The 18326-nt window shown below is 39.3% G+C and overlaps 2 protein-coding genes across 4 annotated transcripts in view; both read left to right on the plus strand.

Annotated features, from left to right (window-relative positions):
- SPARCL1 (SPARC like 1) overlaps positions 1-2502 on the plus strand; it is a 64279-nt gene extending 61777 nt beyond the window's left edge. For all 3 annotated transcript variants that reach the window (XM_079770732.1, XM_079770733.1, XM_079770734.1), the window contains exon 11: positions 2076-2502. In XM_079770732.1, coding sequence (XP_079626858.1) covers positions 2076-2104 — 29 coding nt within the window. In that variant the 3' untranslated portion in view covers positions 2105-2502. The remainder of the gene's footprint in view (positions 1-2075) is intronic.
- A 1612-nt stretch (positions 2503-4114) lies between these two features.
- On the plus strand, positions 4115-16121 carry SCPPPQ1 (secretory calcium-binding phosphoprotein proline-glutamine rich 1; the record flags this gene model as incomplete). The annotated part of the gene is made up of 9 exons (XM_079759648.1): positions 4115-4175; positions 4556-4585; positions 5220-5290; positions 6684-6716; positions 6809-6886; positions 8878-8922; positions 10917-10943; positions 15018-15047; positions 16086-16121. Exons 3-9 carry the CDS (start codon positions 5234-5236, stop codon positions 16119-16121), a joined length of 306 nt encoding a protein of 101 aa, XP_079615774.1. The 5' UTR covers positions 4115-4175; positions 4556-4585; positions 5220-5233.
- Positions 16122-18326: the final 2205 nt, after the last annotated feature.

An 18326-nucleotide genomic window follows, 5' to 3' on the forward strand; every position in this document is an offset into this window, starting at 1 on the left:
AAAGGAGGAAGCAAAAGATGAATATGAACAGAGACCATTTATTTAGGGAAACTGTGGCCACTGTTCAGCATGTAGGCTCCCTCAGGCTCTGGGCTGGGCGGTTGTCTGGGAGGAGCAGGAAGAGCTTAAAGTCCAGTGGCTGCAAAGCTCCTAATGGTCTTGTTTGTTCAGTGTGGTTTGGCTGTGATTACGTTATTATGAAGAAGGGAAAGAATTATCACACAGTAAGCCAATAAAGCAGATATGAAACATTCAGTCAGAGCCAGTAAACAAGTTACTGCTTTGGGATACAGATAGGGAAAGCAAAACAAATGTGTCTCAGTTTGTAAGTATATCCTTCCTTCCCTCTGGGCTGAGAAATCAACAGAAGGACACGATCATTTTAGCCAGGGTTTTCCTGAATTTTAATGGCCTTTGATGTGAACTAAATGTGCTCAAATATTCCAGCTCTGTCATTAACTGGCTATGGGAATTAGGGTATGCCACTCATCCCCCGCAGGTCTCATTTTCCTTCTGTGTCCAAAAAGGGGTTCATTTAGGAGGTGGTGGAGTATTACTTATTTACTGCCCAGGACATAACATGTGTATGTATGCTTATTGACATATATCCACACTAATCTTTAGGAAAGCCTTCCTAGTGGGACTAATAGGGTAAACAAGTCAGATCATGCAGGTCCTACTAAGCTAGTTAAAGACATCACCCTAGGAATCCTGGAGGCTCACCAAAGTGTTTTAAACAGGGAGTGATTTCATTGGATTTATATTTAAGGAAGATTCTTTTGGTTGCATTGTGGAGAAGCCAAAGAGCAGTTGAGAAGATGATGTGGTAGATTTAGGCAAGAGTTGATGAGACCTTGAACTAGGGCAGTTACATTAGGGAAAAGAAAAATAAATATATTCAAGTATATTAGAAACCTATTCAAGATATATGCAAGAATATAAACAAACTAGAGGCCCGGTGCACAAATTCATGCACCAGTGGAATCCTTTGGCCTGGCCTGCGGGATTGGGCCACAACTGGCTCTACAACATCCCCCGAGGGGTCCCGGATTGTGAGAGGGCACAGGCCAGGCTGAGGGGCTCCACCAGGCTGGGAGGGTCACGGGAGGTTGGCCCGCTGGGGAGGGAACACTGGAGGGCTCTAAGGCATGTCCGGCCCATCTGGCTCAGTCCTGACTGGCCAGACCCCAGCAGCAAGCTAACCTACTGGTTGGAGCGCCTGCCCCCTGGTGGTCAGTGCATGTCATAGCGACTGGTCAACCGGTCAACTGTCTGCCCCCCCGGTGGTCAGTGCACATCATAGAGAGCAGTTGAGCAGCTTTAGCATATCATTAGCATATTATGCTTTGATTGGTTGAACAGCCGACCAGACAACTGGACACTTAGCATAGTAGGCTTTTATTATATAGGACATAAATTAGTTTATAAGTAATGAGACTATTATCCCAATTTTACAAATGAAGCCAGTGCTCGAAAGAAATATACCAAACTCATCATTTTTCCCACTCTTGGAGTGAGAGGAAGATTTATATTGGGCAGGAGAATTACCTGGTGCCCCAGACAGGGTAGTAGCTTAGTCTGCAGCAATTACTGAGGGAGGGAGGACCATACTGGTAAGGGGCAGTCTAATAGCCCCCTGAGGATGCTGTCTTCTTCCATAGTTGCAGCAACAAGTTCTTTCCCAATTACTTGATTGGAAATTTGATTTGTCACTGTACCTCTACTTATTTCCATTATATTTTAACAACCCTTACAGATTAGTATACTTGGCTGGGCCCCCCTTCAATGTCCTCTATCAGTGGTTCTCAACCCTCCATCAGAACTACCTGCAGAGCTTTCTAAATGTACACACGCCACCGGCCCACCCTTGGGGGTTCTGATTCAGGAAGCCAGGCATGAAGCCTGAAATTATATATTTTTTTAAGTGTTACAGGTGACTGATGCCCTCCCCGGGCTGAGAACCATCGTGCTGCCTTATTAATAATTGTTCTAATCCTTCAGCTCCAACGTTGTTTCTAGTACTACTCGGACTACTTCCTAAAAATGTGCTTTGTTTTGTTTTTGCTTTTTTACAGAAGACATAGATGAAAACCTCCTGTTTTGAATTAAGATCTGAAAGAACTCAAACTTCCCAGCATCCTCCTCTATGCTGACCACTTCTGAAATCCATGCAGCTGTGATACGTGTAGATTTATATTTAGCAGAATGTTTGCATGTCTGAGAAGACAATGAGAGTAATTGCTTGATAACTGTATATGCACCAGCCATTTAACATTGACGTTGGAAATAAAACTTTAACATTAAGTGAAGTTGATATATGAAAAATACTGTATGCTGTTTGTAAGCAGGAGTTTAACTCATCACACTGTATCAATTTATGAGATACGTCCTTTTGTCTGTAATATCATGTGCATGTCGAGAAAATGCAACAATGCCCTTTTGTTGTGAATGTGTATTATTTTCCATGTTTTAATACCCTAATAAAAATCCATAGAAATCCAAGTACTTGTTCAAGTTTTTTTCCAGTCATTTATTTAAACAACTATATGTGAAAGATCAACCAGGGCTCATGCTTCATATCAAATTATAATTGTGCTTCCTAGACCCTATTAATTAAAAAAATAAAATAAAAGTGTGAACGTGGTTAGGAGAGATGTTTCCTATGGGAAACAAATGTTCAGTTGTTAAGTGGTAGTTGCTCATGAATGTTCTTTGTCATAATGTAAGTTTAAACAGGAGGAACAATTGAATTCAAGTGTTCTTTATCGATTCAATTAAAAATGTAGACGATTGTGCACTGCTTGATGCAACTAATTATAGCTTTTATGCAGGTGTCCATGTGTGTTGGGAGAGAGGGTGGCCCTGTAAAAATTCTACACATTTCATGTCCTCAAAATAGTGCAAAGATAACACCGACAGTGGAGATTCCTGAATTGCCTTGATGCCCAACAGAGTCAGAGGTAAATATCACTACTGTAAATTGAAAGCAAGAAAATTTGTCCTAAGAGAAGGTGTATTCTCATTTGAGCTCTTTTCTGGTAACTATTAAAACAGTAAAATCTAGATTGCAAAAATATAAAAGACACCATAATAGCGTTTTCTAGGATCTGAAAGACCTTGACACCCTTACTCTAAATATTTGAAAGAAAATAAAATAGTTTTTTACATATTTTCTTACATGAAAGAAAAGACATCAATGCAATTATCTCTGATTATTTCTTTCAACAATCAGAAGTTTGTTGTTGATAAGAGAGCTTTATCTCTGATTGTCACTGAGAGTATGTGCCCCTAAGAAAACTTCATCTGAAGGATACTTATGGCAGAGTTTGTTTTTATCAGAATAATCTTCTCTGATTAACTTCAAATTTTTATTTATCTCTTTTCTTAGCTCAGTGAATCACTTGTTCTTAACCAGAGCACATCACACCATGTCATGTCTAAATAATTAAGTTCAATTTGATTAGTCAACATTTAATTATTATTTATTAGATTTTTCCAACGAGGGAAATAATTTTAGAAATTATCCCAAATTTAGAATGTTTTTGTATATAGCTCTAAAGAAATGTCATGAGAGATCTTAACTAATTACAAAATAAGTTTCTATTTGTGAGTTTGCTGGGAACAGTGAAATTTTATTCAGTGGTATTAATTAGACCTAAATTATCATTTTAAATGTTTTGCCTGTTTTAGAATAGTGAAAAGTGATTTTAATACTGAAGACACTGCCTAAATATTTACTAAAAATGTTTTATTTTGAAATGAAAAATATAATCTAAAAATATAACATTTTAGAAGCTTAACATTTTCTATCTGTTCAGGCTCCCATGTGTATCACTGCCCTAAATGACATATTGTAGAAGCACTTTAATATTCTTGGTGGTCACAGTTTTTAATTGTGGGTTGTGATAAAGACATTACCCTAATCCCAACCAAGGGGATGAAGTTATTTTCTCAGTAATCAGTCTTTAATCCTATCTCTGTGCAATTGAGAGACTTTATGAGTTGGAGTTTCTAGTCTGGAAACAATTATTCACTTTAGCTTTGAATTTTATGACTCATATTGCCCATACCCATGAAGGCATTAGTAGTACAGCTTAAATACTAGTTGGGCATAGAGATACTAGGAGATCACACTGCTCCTTGAATTCTTGCTCCGAGGACCATTTGAAGCAAAGGTAATTTTTTAAAAAGACATACAGTGTCATTTGGGTTGATTCTATTGCACTAGGTAAAAGAATGTAAGATATTCTTGTGTTGGTGAATTTAATGACTTCTAATAGTTTCAGTTGACAAAAGAAAAAAGAAATTCAAGGGTTTGAATCTAAGGAAGAAAAATATAAAGGAGAGATGTGGAAAAAGAGGGAAAGGGGGATAAGTTGCTTAAATTCAGTCAAAATAAAATGGCACAAAGTTAAATCTGATTTCAGTTTCAAATACATATAAAATAGTTGAAGAGTGACTTATATATAAAGAGGTATATCTTGCTTCAGATGCTGGGGACAAGTCTTAATAAGAACGTGATAAAGTTTCTTTTTCTTCCAAAATTCAATTCTAGAGTTCAGTGATTTGGCTGGAAACTCACAAGGTAAGTTTATTTAAATTAAGTGTGATTGAGGACCATAAAAAGGTTTGCTTTCTGAATCAACTAGCCAGTAAAGACGACATTGATTTGCTTTATGGAATCTACTCTTATTGTACTTATTGTCTGCCAACCCATTATGCCTTACAAGATTCTTTCCAGATCCTTTCCTTCTTGAGAAATTATAATTGTCAGTAACAGCATCCAGACCATGGTGAGTCTCACAGCGTTCGTAGAAGCTCAAGGTGGATTTATTTGTATATTACATAAGGAATCTCATTTGAGCCAGTAATGGTACATCCCCAATACTAAGCATGATATAACACTGGTGTTTGAAGATCTGTGGGTAGAGATAACAAATTCAAATAACTTCAGGGACCGAACAGTATAGATTATGAGGAAGAGTAGGAATGCAATGCTATGAACCAGAGAATGTGTCTCATCTAAAGGCATTCAATGCATTTAAAGCATGGTCTAGGCTTACAAAGCCTGAATCTAGAGGCAGAAGTTAGCCTGACCACGATTTCAACACCTCTAACTAATTCATTACAATGGGAATAGGAGGTAGGCAAACAAACAAACAAACAAACAAAACTGAAAATGATCTCCTAACGGTTAGGACCTAACCCTTCCATTCCAGACTCCTCCCTCAGAATGAAATTTCTCATCCTGGCTGGCCTTTTGAGCACTGCCACTGCTCTGCCCATCCCTGTGAGTACTCCCCACCAGTTGTCCACTCCACTTCCATTCTAGAGACAGTATTTCTGGGCTAGAAAGCATTTCCTATATGTTCTCATTTCTCAAAAGAGAAACGTGGAGTCCTGCAATGTTGTAGACCCAGACACATCCTGTTTTTCCCTCAGCGTAAGGGTCTTCCCAATACAAATCCCAGCTGCATGGTGCCATTTGCTAAGTGCATGACCTTGAGCAAGGAAGGAATCCATGGCTTCCCTGTCTGTAAAGTGAGCTATAAGAGCTACCTCAGAACCTGGAGAGAATGATAAAAATGCAGGAGCACTGAAGAGTCCTAATTGGAGCATAGGAAACTCTCAAATAAACTTAACAAGTGAGAACAAATACTATATTCTGCAGTGACCTAGGTCTTCTTTTTTTTTTTTAATCTCACTCAAGGATATCTTTGCATTGATTTTTAGAGAGAGTGGAAGAGAGAGGGAAAGACAGAGAGAGAAATATCCATGTGAGAGACATACATCGATTGGTTGCCTCCTGCACAAGCCCTGACCAGGGCCTGGGCCTGGGAGGAGCCTGCAACTGAGGTACATGCCCTTGACCAGAATCGAACCTGGGACCCTTTGGTCCACAGGCCGATGCTCTATCCGCTGAGCCAAACTGGCTAGGGCATGACCTAGGTCTTAATTGCACAGTTTGAATTGAGTTTCATTTATAACTAGAGGCCCAGTGCACAAAATTCGTGCACTGGTAGGGTCCCTAGCGGCTGCCGGCTGCCAGGAGGGGCCTCCCTCCCTTCCCCTGGCCGGCCCCGCCCTCTGGTCAAACTCTTGGACGACCTCCCTGTCCAGGGGACAATTTGCATACTACGCTTTTATTATGAAGGATACCCTTACCACAAACTGTCTCAGGTTGACTATAGCCATGCTTTCTACATCAATACAAGTGAGATCTATGAGTCTAACCTGTGTCTATTAGTCTGAATATGTAGGACACCAAGTAGGCAAGAAACCCTTTTCCCTGCACATTTTTTTAACAGAGGGGTTTTCGAAAAAGTGAAGGAGCTTTCAAAATTTGTGTTTGGGGATACCAAATTTAAACTTACACTTCCATACTCCCTTCACTTTGAACTTCCAAATGCTGAAAACATTGTTGATTCAAAGAAAAAGAGGCATGTAGTATTAATTAATCTGAGGAAACTTATTTCCATTCTGATCACTGGGCAGAATTAATTCAACTTTTCCTTATTAGATACTCAGCCGTGTTTTATTTCAGAGGTGAAGCTACATTACTGATGAGCATAATGCTCAGTAGCAGCTTGTTACCTACCCTCAATCAGAATAAAATCTCTTTGTAATGAGTGAAGTTTTGCCACATATGTTGATTCACCTCATTGCTGTTATTGTTTTACAAGCTCGAACAATCTGGAGGCAGTTCCAGTGGTCAGGTAAACCTCTAGTTGTATTTTCAAAGGACATGTTCATCATTTTAAAAGTTTGCAATTGTCTGCAATCACTGACATCGTGTTTCTTCTTACAGAGATTTAGCTTTTACCCACCCCAAGGACTACCATTTTTTCCTCAGATCCCATTTTTCCCACCTCCACAACTGCCCCCGGTAAGTATGGATTTGGGAAATCTCAAATTGTGAAGAATATTTATTAGTTGGATGATGATGATGATGATGATGATGATGATGATGATGATGATAAAAATTTCCAAATTTTAATAGGGAAATGTGAAGCTTTCAAGGTTGCCAGGCATCAGCTACTCACTCTCCCCTCCTCTCATAGCTTGTGGTGGAGTGACAAGGGACCAGCAAACGTCCCCCCAAATCTTCAGTGGCCCCTCCTCTTTCCATCAAGAAAGTATTTATACTGAGTTACTTAAACTATGATGAGGCTAGTTACTCTCCATGAAGAGAATACTAACCTCTTTCTATAAGACCCGTTCTTTTTCTTTTTCTTAGTCACTTTGTTGCTTTCTTTTTGCTACAGTATTTTTTCCAGCTCTCCCTAAGTTTTTCTCACAGGTCAAGCAATATAATTGGCTTGCTCTTCTTATTTGACCTTCTCTCATCTTCCTAATATCTGAATTCTTCTAACACTTTTTAATAAAGGTCAGAACAATGCTAAATACATAATAAAATTGCCTTTATTCTGTATGTAATACTTTTATTGACACAAACAGCATTCATTCGGTTAATATTTATTGAGTGTCTATTATCTAATGGGGTCTATAGTGAGGGCTGAAAATACAAAAAAGTATAAGTTCACAGTCTGATGAGGAAGAGAAATTCATAAATAAAAAAACACTGGGATTTGATAAGTGCATCTAGATGCAAATGCAAAGCTGACTTAGGCTGTGGATCAAAGACTTCATTCACAGGGAGATGGTATCTGAGCCAGTATGAGAAGTGGGTGAGGCAGAGGGAACGGCAAGGGCTTGGGACAGACCTAAGAAGGGCTTTGCAATTTGGGGAAAGAATGACCAGTACAATGGGGCTGCAACACAGGTTGGAAACGTTAAATGTGGACAGTATTTAAGCAATGATGTTTTGGAAAGTTCACACAAATTTTACAATAGCATCTTGCTTAACATCTTGCTTATCACCTAAAAATATGTTTAAAACATAAATATGATTTTGTATAATTGTTTTTATATCTAAATATAACAAACACCTTCCCTTTGCTGGTATTTAATTTCAAATGGTTTACTTCTCAACTTCAAGTAGGCTTTTGGAAATTTGTCACCGAAGTTACAGTCCTGACTGGAACATTCTTTTAAAACATTTTCACATGTCCTAACTGAATCTTAGCCACTAAATTTCTAAGTACTTACATTTTAATGAATTGCTAATTGTTTTTATTCTAGTCAAATCTAGGTGCATTGTTCCCCTTTCTGGGCTGACATTCAGATTTGTTTTAAATTAATACAAAATTCTAAAGTCTTGGTTTAGAATATAGGAATCTCTATATAAAATTATAGAGATGATGTCTAAATAATCTCTATTATTAAATTACGTGTAAATCTACATGGCAAAAAAAAAAACACACCAAAAAAAACCACACTGGTATTTGAAATGGAAACTCTTCCTTCCACCAGGTGGCAGAATAGTCTTAACTATCAGGCAGTTTCCCATTGCCACATTTTTCTCCTAGGAATAGATTTTAGTGGCTGTGCTTATGGAGATTAAAATTGCCAAGATCTGAAGAGGGAAGACTTATTGTTGTCCTCTTCCTATATGAAATGGCTGAACAAGAAAAAAAAAATATCAGGCAAATAATGAACTGTAGAGAAACTGATAGATTTGCAAGAATTATCAACATATGGAACAGATTCTTGGGCTTTAGCTTTGACTAATTAAGCAAAATAAGCATACCTCTTGAAAGAAAAAAATTATGAAGATTTAGAATCTAACCTCCACCAATTAGAAGGTGGGCTCTCTGAGAGCACATAATTGCTCCATAATTACTGGATGGATGGATGACTGGATGGATGAGTAAATGAATGCATAAGTGAGAAAAAAAGCCAAAGCAAAATGTTCACATTTTATTTTATTCACAACTCACTTTTTTTCTTTTTCTCTCTTTTTTTTTTTTTTTGTAGATTCCAATTCCTCTTCCTTTTCCTTTTCCGTATAATCCAAATCAGGTAATTATACTTAAAGTTCCCTTTTAAAAAGTATTTAAATGAATACAAAACTTGAAAATTATTTCAATTTAATCAGAGGAGAATTTGATACCAGAATTAATGGTTATTATTCTCTTACAGGGATCATTAGTTATTGATACTTTGTCTGACTTGAGTCCTTTAATGTACAAATCTCACATACTCTTAAAAACTGAACTATCTAAGACCTGAAATTTTCTTGATTATGTAGAGGGAACTAGGAGACCAGTAGAAAAAGCACTTGAAGTCAACCTGGGAATGCGAGCTCTGCCATTTAGTACCTTGGAGTAATCTCAAACTCCTTTTGTTGCCGGTGGGGAGAGGTCTTCATCTCCACCGGTTGCTAGTGGGAGTGGGCTTCTTGGGATATCCCCAGAAAAGGAATTTTCTGAGACTCGAACGGGAGGATGAGGTTTGTAGAAAGCTTTATTTCCGTGGAATCAAACCCCGGAGTTTCCAAGGTCTCATTTCCTTTCATCCCCTGCAAGGAAGAAGGGTAGCTGTGGCTACAGCACAGCAGAATTAAGAGCCAGAGTCCACAGTTCCGCTCCCTGTTGGAGCACAGGTCCAGTCCAGCATCAGGCCAGAGCTGAGTTTGTTCCCCTCTGCAGTCCATCAGTCCATTGCATGTGGGGTCCTCGGGGCCACATGGCTACAAAGAAAACACAGGCAGGAGCAAAGCCAAAGGAACCAGAGAACCAAGAGAAAGCTAAGCACCGAGAGCCAAGAGCACTAGTTCCTTTGTTTGGGGCTGTGGTCGGCAAACTGCGGCTCGGGAGCCACATGCGGCTCTTTGGCCCCTTGAGTGTGGCTCTTCCACAAAATACCACGGCCTCGGCGAGTCTATTTTGAAGAAGTGGCATTAGAAGAAGTTTAAGTTTAAAAAATTTGGCTCTCAAAAGAAATTTCAATCGCTGTACTGTTGATATTTGGCTCTGTTGACTAATGAGTTTGCCGACCACTGGTCTAGGGCGAGCATGTCAAACTCAAAGGCTAACACGGGCCAAATAAATGAGGCATGCAGCCCACGGGCTGTGAATTTGACACGCTTGGTCTAGGGGTTATGTATTCCCAAATTTTGGCAGGCTTGCAGTGGTCCTGCCCACTCTGGCCAATCCATGGTTCCCCAGGCTAGATTGACAGGCAAGTACTTTCCCTATTACCCCAACTCACTTCACAAGTGCCCATCTTCCCCTTTGTCCAGTCCCTTCCCCCAGGAAGCTGCAGGGAATGGGCGGGGGCTCCTGGGGAGTGTAAGGTTGCAGCTTCCTGTTGAAGCTGCCCAAATGACCACACCTATAATATCTGGCCTCCCTTTTGCCTCTTTCCTGTTATTAATAATTAACTAGCTAACCATATCACTTTGAGCCTTACTTTCTTGAAATAGTGAAAATTATTTATAAAGTCCATTTTACCTCTTAAATTTTATGCTTACATCTGCCATTAGTGGAAGGAAAATACATTCTTATTAAAATGGAATCTGTTCTAGAAGCCTTCGAACTAAATTTAAGGTTATGGTCATGGTGTAAAGGATTGTTTAAATTTTGCTTTTGAAGGGATTGTATTGAATGAGGAATAATTACAAGTGACGACTGACTCAGTCACAAACCAAAAAATAAGTTGTGTACATAACAGCAATCTTTCCTAAAGTCATAGGGAATGACTTTAAAGTTTTCTTTCATGAAGAAGTAATCCCCAAATATAGCCTTTTCCCAACCCAGTAAGCATAAGTTTAATGATCTTCCCTAAAAGTCCCTACTACATCTGGAGCTCACAAAAGAAAATGGGGAGTTGGCTATGGGGACTTACTTAAAATATTAGTGAATATGAATTTCAAAGACATAATTTTAGTAATGCTAAGAATTCTAAAAAGCATGTTTTCATTTAATCAAGCTAATATACAGTAAAATGTATAACATAAAAAAGATTAAATGCTGAATCACACCTCAATTACTTGATTGTTTCCTTTATTTTAGGTCCTGCCACCTAATGACATTATAGCGGTAAATATATTCTAGCCTGTTAATCCATAAAGTTTATAACAATACTAGGGGCCCATTGCACGAATTCGTGCACCTTGAAAGGAACTGTGGGCCGCAAGACTGCGGTGGGCACAGGGGCGGGTCTTGGCCCATCCTCTGCGCCCCTGCCCGGCCCCTCCCACCTCAGCCCCTGGTCCCGTCTGCCGGCAGCCCTGCTCCCACCACCGCCGCTCCCACCCACTGACGGCGTGGAGCGATTGGGGCCAGCGCTGTCAGCAGGTGCGAGTGGTGGCTGCTTCCCCAACCGCCCCTCAGGAGCAGGGGGAGGTGGAGAAGCCCTCAGGGATGCTCACAGCAGATGCGAGCGGTGGCTCTGGCGCCGGCAGTGGTTGCGAGCAGGGCCAGCGCTGGCAGCAGGTGGGAGCACCCAGCAGGACCGCAGCACGTGGGAGCAAAGAATTTTCAATAACCACCAGAGGCTCACCCCAATGACAGCAACCAGCCTTGGTCTGGTGCCCCCACTCACAGGCTCCTCCATCCCACCGTGGCCAATGCCTGCCATGTTCCGCATTCTGCCGCCTGCTACTGACACCCACCACATTCTGTGCGCACCCCCTGGTGGTCAGCGCACATTATAATGACTGGTTGTTCGGTTGTTCTGCCATTTGGTCTATTTGCATATTAGGGTTATATATATATATAGACTAGAGCCCCAGTGCACGAAATTCATGCACGGGGGTGGGGGTATGTCCCTCAGCCCAGCCTGCACCCACTCCAATCTGGGACCCCTCAAGGGATGTCCGACTGCCCGTTTAGACCCAATCCCAGTAGGACATCCCCCTCACAATCCAGGACTGCTGGTTCCCAACTGTTTGCCTGCCTGCCTTCCTGATTGCCCCTAACCGCTTCTGCCTGCCAGCCTGATCACCCCTAACCACTCCCTTGCCAGCCTGATTGATGCCTATCTGCTCCCCTGCCAGACGGTTTGCCCCTAACTGCCTCCCCTGCAGGCTTGGTCACCCCTAACTGCCCTCCCCTGCAGGCCTGGTCCCTCCCAACTGCTCTCCCCTGCAGGCCTGAGTCCCACCCAATTGCCCTTCCCTGCAGGCCCAGTTGCCCCCAACTTCCCTCCTCTGCCAGCCTGGTCACCCCTAACTGCCCTTCCCTGCAGGCTTGATTACCCCCAACTACTCTCCCTTGCAGGCCTGGTCCCTCCCAACTGCCCTCCCCTGCTGGCCATCCTGTTGCAGCCATCTTGTGTCTACATGGGGGCAGCCATCTTTGACCACATGGGGGCAGCCATCTTGTGTGTTGGAGTGATGGTCAATCTGCATATTACTTTTATTAGATAGGAGGATAGAGGCCTGATGCACAGGTGGGGCCGGCTGGTTTTCCCTGAAGGGTGTCCCGGATCAGGATGGGGGTTCCCTTGGGGCATGGGGCAGCCTGGGCGAGGGGCCTGTGGTGGTTTGCAGGCCGGCCACGCCCCCAGGTGACCCAAGCGGAGGCCCTGGTATCTGGGATTTATTTATCTTCTATAATTGAAACTTTGTAGCCTTGAGCGGAGCCAAGCCTCCTGCTTGCTCCGCAGCCGCAGCCATTTTTGTTGGGATTTATTTATCTTCTATAATTGAAACTTTGTAGACTTGAGCAGAAGCCAAGGCAGGCCAGGGCTGCGGAAGCTTGGCTTCCTCCATTGCCATGGGCAACTAAAGCCTCCTGCTCTCTCCAGCTCCGTGGCTGCCGCCATTTTTGTTGGGATTTATTTATCTTCTATAATTGAAACTTTGTAGCCCTGAGTGGAGTCAGGGCCGGCCAGGGTGTGCGGAAAGCTTGGCTTCCTCTATTGCCGGGGAAACCCAAGCCTCCTGCTCGCTTTGTGGCTGCAGCCATCTTGATTGGGTTAATTTGCATACTCACTCCTGACTGGCTGGTGGGCATAGCAGAGGTACTGCCAATTTGCATATTACTCTTTTATTAGATAGGATTACATTCAATATCCTACATATGATGAACCACTTAATCATGAAAATTACTATCTTTATTATTCCAATTCATTTGGAAATTAAATAAAGCATGGCTATTAAATTCAAAAACAAAAAAACATTCTCAATGCCTGCAAACAGTTCTACATTCATTTACTCAATTAATCCAAACTACAGATAACAAAACAACCTCATCTCTTATTGATGAGCGTGAAACTGAAGAGTCATAAGACTAAATAGTCACAGAATAAGCTGCTTTAGGAGAGGTGAAACAGACTTCTTCTAACAAAGCATTAGCATAAACATAAATACATTAAATATTATCAAGTCTAAATCCCAACAGATAATTTTTTACTGAATTGCACATCATTCAACTTTTTTAAGGAGGCCTTTTATTGATACAATAAGTTAATCAGAATCTTAGTTTACAGAAACACTGGATAAATACGTGGAGTTACAAAAGATATTAAAAAATTCTATGTCCTGGACTAAAAAATACTTTTCACACTTAAACATTTTCTGAAACCAAGACACATATCACAGCAGATACTAGATTTCATCTAGAATCTCCTTTTTCTTCAAAATGCTCTAACCAAATGGTGCATTTTATAATTATGGTACCTTAGAATCAGGGACATGCCGTATTTTGTAATAATGTCAGAAAGTTAGGCCTAAATTATAAGATAAAATTTCCAGGATCCTTCAATATAGACTATTTAAAATCTACCATCTTGAAGAATATTGAAGTGTCCCAGAAACTTTAAGGTCAAACAGGTAGCTCTGAGCCCAACCAACTCAATAAGAACCTAAGCCTTTTGAGTTCAAATACCTAAGTGCTCTTCCCATAATCCATTCTGTTTAAGCAGCATTACTGTCTAACTCCAAAAGGAAAAAAAAAATCTGGCATATTTATAACTAAAAATGTTTTAAGAAACTGCCTTCAATGACTAATTATTGGTAATTACAAAAATTAGCAAGTTATTATAAAAATTAGCAAGTTCATCTTTCCATCAAAACATGGCTAAAAGACCACTGGCCTATGATTTGAAAGTCTAAATTCTAATCTCATTGTTACAATTAAATTATCTACATGACCTTGGATAAATGTACTAGTATGTATTTGGCTCCAAGGTCCCCTCCAGTGAAAATATTGACTCCTCAGATACATGACTCATTCAATTTACCTAGATCTGAACTCTTAATACCTATTTATATTTTGTTTTTTTCTGAAATTTTTTAAAGCACTGTTGGCCACAACCCATCCTGGAAAGAATCCTGACAGAATAATTTATAGAAACTGCCATATTTTCATGGTCATAATCTTTTTTTCTCCCAGTGATCCTAGTTAAGTCAGGGAGCAGGAAAAAGCATCTTAAGAGAACAACCGATACTCAGGTCAAGAACAAGTCAAGACAGTGCCGAACCTGGCAGCTTTGCCTTGTCGGTCAAAAGGCCAATGGTCTGTGAGCAAGCTGCCAGCCTCTGAAAACAGAAGGACCATGTGGAAGTGACAAAGCAATACTTTTCCAGTGAAACTGGTTGTGTAAGCAAAACCTCAGTGCCAAGTACTCATAGTTGTCCGAAAATGTCGGTTCAGTATCCTTCACACAGGGAATTTGCGTAATATAAGCAAGCACTTGTATGGAAGTGTACACAGTGGGTTTATTAACCATTCACATCCATTTTCTACCTTTTAGATATAGTCAATACAGTTACAAGGCAGTTACAGGAAAATAGTTCTGTGAATTAAGGGAATTTATTTTTTATTGTTCAGGGTTTTTTTTCTGTTTATTAGTACCAACAGTATTAAGTGAAACAAGCAAGTCACTAAATAGCCAAGATATTAAACTGTTTCTGGTATTACAAGTGACATTTTTTTAACCAATTTCTCCACTTTTTTATTATAGTTGACAGAATTAAGATAATTTGAATCTAGATATTGCATATTCATTTAAAAATCTTACATCATGCAAATAAAAAATTAAGCAGTAAAAAGAAATTAATTTTTCATTAAAAACATTTTCATATAGAAAATATTTTAACTTATATATATACTAAGTTAAAAATAAATCTATGATAGCACTGATCATTGATTTTTCTTCTCTCACAGTTAATCAGTTCTATTTTGAACCAACTCCTGGTAAGTTCATATTAATTTTTAAGCTATTATAAACTAAAAATCTACTTAATACATTTAAGATAATATTTTTTTATTTTTTTATTTTTAGGGGTTACTTGGGGTAAGGCTTCATTTCTATGATTATACTGATAAAAGTAAGTGACATTTAACTTCGGAAAAGGTAAGCATATTCTTGAGAACCATGAAAACATATGGCAGAATCAAACCCAACTGATCTACACAAATTGGAGCTCATGAATTATAAATTCAATTTCCTCCAAGATCTTTATATCTTAATTTCTGCAGGACTAAAAAGGTATTCTTTTTATAATGCCCATGGTATTTAACAAAATTTCCTTTTACAAGAATATATGCAATATTCGGTTAAGAAATTTCAATCAGTAAAAAAGAAAAAAAAAGCAATTCTAATCAGTAAATTTTACTTCAAGCATACTGTTGTCTTGTGGACAATTACGTCAGCAGTGAGCAAAGCCTGCTGTGAAATTACCAAACCTCGGAATGCCCGATGGCAAGGAGGCACCTCTCCTTCACACACGAGCATCAGCTCACTGGGTGGAAAGGCTGCAAACCTGGAGACTCCACTTTGAGTCTCACCCAAGTTTGCTTCATTTAAAATATATACAAAAAACAGAGACCAGAAAGGTGTATCCCTTTTGTAAATATCTGAATTAATGTCAATTAAAATTATATACAGTATTAAGCTACCTAGAGAGAATTCTATGAATCAAAATACTCTCAATTCCAATCTTGAGAAAGGAATTGGATTTCACCCGTTTTACTTCTAACAAGTGTCACTGCCCTAGAGTGCTTATTTAGTGTTTCCTACCACTTTTTTGTTGTTGTTAAGTGTTGGCGTCCCTCATTTGGGCGTCATAATGCCAGGGTTCTTTTACCAACCTTACAAAAGGTTCAGCATTCTGGAGAAAGGGGCTGCGCATAGATGATTAAAGAGTCCGGAGACAAAAGATAATTTTGAAAGGCATTGGGGGGTCAGAGGATCTTCAGCTAGAAGGAGCTAAAGACTCTTTCCTTGTCTAGGACCCCGTGGTATTTATTAAACACAATTTGTCCTAAGGCAAGGTGGAGATACATATTTCAAAGGGTAGGGTTACAAAAGCATTGTCAGTTTGGGGAATAGCCTACAGCTGTTCAGGTGTTTGGCCAACAGGAGGCAATAAAATGCCCTGAGCTGTCTGGCAGTTAACAATCCTATTCAGGTTTGGGGGAAGTGCCATTTAGCCGTTTCCAACAGGTAAACTACATATGTGGCTCACCCTTGTTGAGCTGCCCAAGCTTCACCAACCTTTTGATGGAACTCTGGTAATTATTACATGCTGGAATTGGTTCCCGGCAGTAAGCCTCACCCGAGGATATTTTTTCATTGATTTTTTAAAGAGAGTGGAAGGCAGGGGGAGAGACAGAGAGAGAGAGAGAAACATCAATGTGAGAGAGACACATGGATTGGTTGCCTCCTTCATGGGCCTAACCAGGACTGGAGATCAATGCAACTAAGGTCCGTGCCCTTGAGCAGGCTGACGTTCTATCCCGAGCCAAACTGGCTAAGGCTCCTACCACTTTTAATATTCTTATCAGGCCATCAGGGGCCAAGTGGGAGGAATTAAGTCTGTGTTGCAGAAAAGACAAATGAGGACTCAATGTATCAGCATTTAGGTATAATAAATCACATTATTCTCTACCTCCTAATATACAAGGTTATACCAATACTAATCCATCAGCAATAAAATAAGACTAATATGGGAGATGTGGGTAGAGGTGAAGAAGAAATTATGGCAAAAACTACCTTCATATAAATAACTATAATCTGTATCATTTATTTTTTCAGTAATAATTCTCTCACTACTATGCCACAAGTTATATAAGGTTAGTGAAATCTCCTTTCTAGCATTATTATACATTTTCAGTATTTTTAACTTAAGAGTTTAATAGCTTCAGATTGTGTATGTATTGGTAAATTAATAATATAAGTAGATGTAAAAAAATCAAATTAATACAAATGATTTCTTCAAAGTATATATTTTAAAATCAGTTTGTTAAACTTCACATATACCAATCACTTAAGTCCTTATACTGTAAGACAACGTAGCATTTAGCCTCTAAATGTGGTTAGAATTTTCAAGTTCCCTCTTTAGCTACCAAATATTTAGATTTTTAGATAGTTATGCTCTTATGTAAGTTTAGCATATGCTTCCATTTGAGTTTAAAATGCTTTCTAATCTCAAGAATACCTGCTGGCAAGACAAACACTAATTATCCTTAGGTTAATCATTCGATATTATGAAATAAATTGCTTTTGGGCCAAATTATGCAAACCATTTCAACAATGCTAGTCAAATCAGATATGGCCTTTAATTTTAAGTCACAAACCGTAACTGTATTACATCTGGGTAACATTACTGCTAGGTAACAGATAATCTTCCAAACTGCATAATTAAAGTAACAAATCACAAAAGCTTCCTAACCTTAGTTGGGAATATGGTAGATGGAGAGTAAGTTTTGAACCAGGCAGACCAGGATTCAAATCCTAGTTCTATCCCTTAGTGAATAAACCTGGGGCACCCTTTCTAAATACCATTTTCATCTGTGAAATGGGAATAATACTACCTAACTTCGAAGGACTGTTGTGAGGATTAAGTGATATAGTGTAGATTCGATCAATGGCATCTATTATTACTATTTATTTAAATGTCTCTAAAAAACAAAAGTATTCCTTATATCTAAAATTTAAAAAATCAAAATACACAACCAATATTGCTTAGTGATATAGGAGTGGATATTCCTTCAGAAATGTCTTAAACTAAAATTTTAATCTGGTCTTTACTATAGATGGTGCTGGATACTCAGTTACCAGAAGATTATCTACTTAGAACCTATCTATAATTTATAGTAGCAGTTTTATCTTTTCGCAAACTTTGTAAATGTTCCAGTGAAAACTACAAAGTGCCACAAAGAATTTCTCTGTAGACCATGTGCTTTAGTAATTCTTTAAATAAATAAAGTTTTAATATAACCTAGTATCTTTACTAATGTCAGTTTAAATGTATCAAAACTGTTTAACAGCCCTGGCTGGTATGGCTCAGTTGGTTGGGTGTCATCCTGTGCACTAAAAAGTTGCCAGTTCGATTCCCGATCAGGACGGGTTGCAGGCTCTATCCCCAGTGGGGGGCATGCAGGAAGCTGACGATTGATGTTTTGCTTTCACATCAATATTTTACTCTACCTTCCTCTCTTCTCTAAAAAAAATCAATAAGAAATCTTTAA

This window comes from Cnephaeus nilssonii, assembly GCF_951640355.1.
Source record: "Cnephaeus nilssonii genome assembly, chromosome: 1".
Classification (NCBI taxonomy): Eukaryota; Metazoa; Chordata; class Mammalia; order Chiroptera; family Vespertilionidae; genus Cnephaeus; species Cnephaeus nilssonii.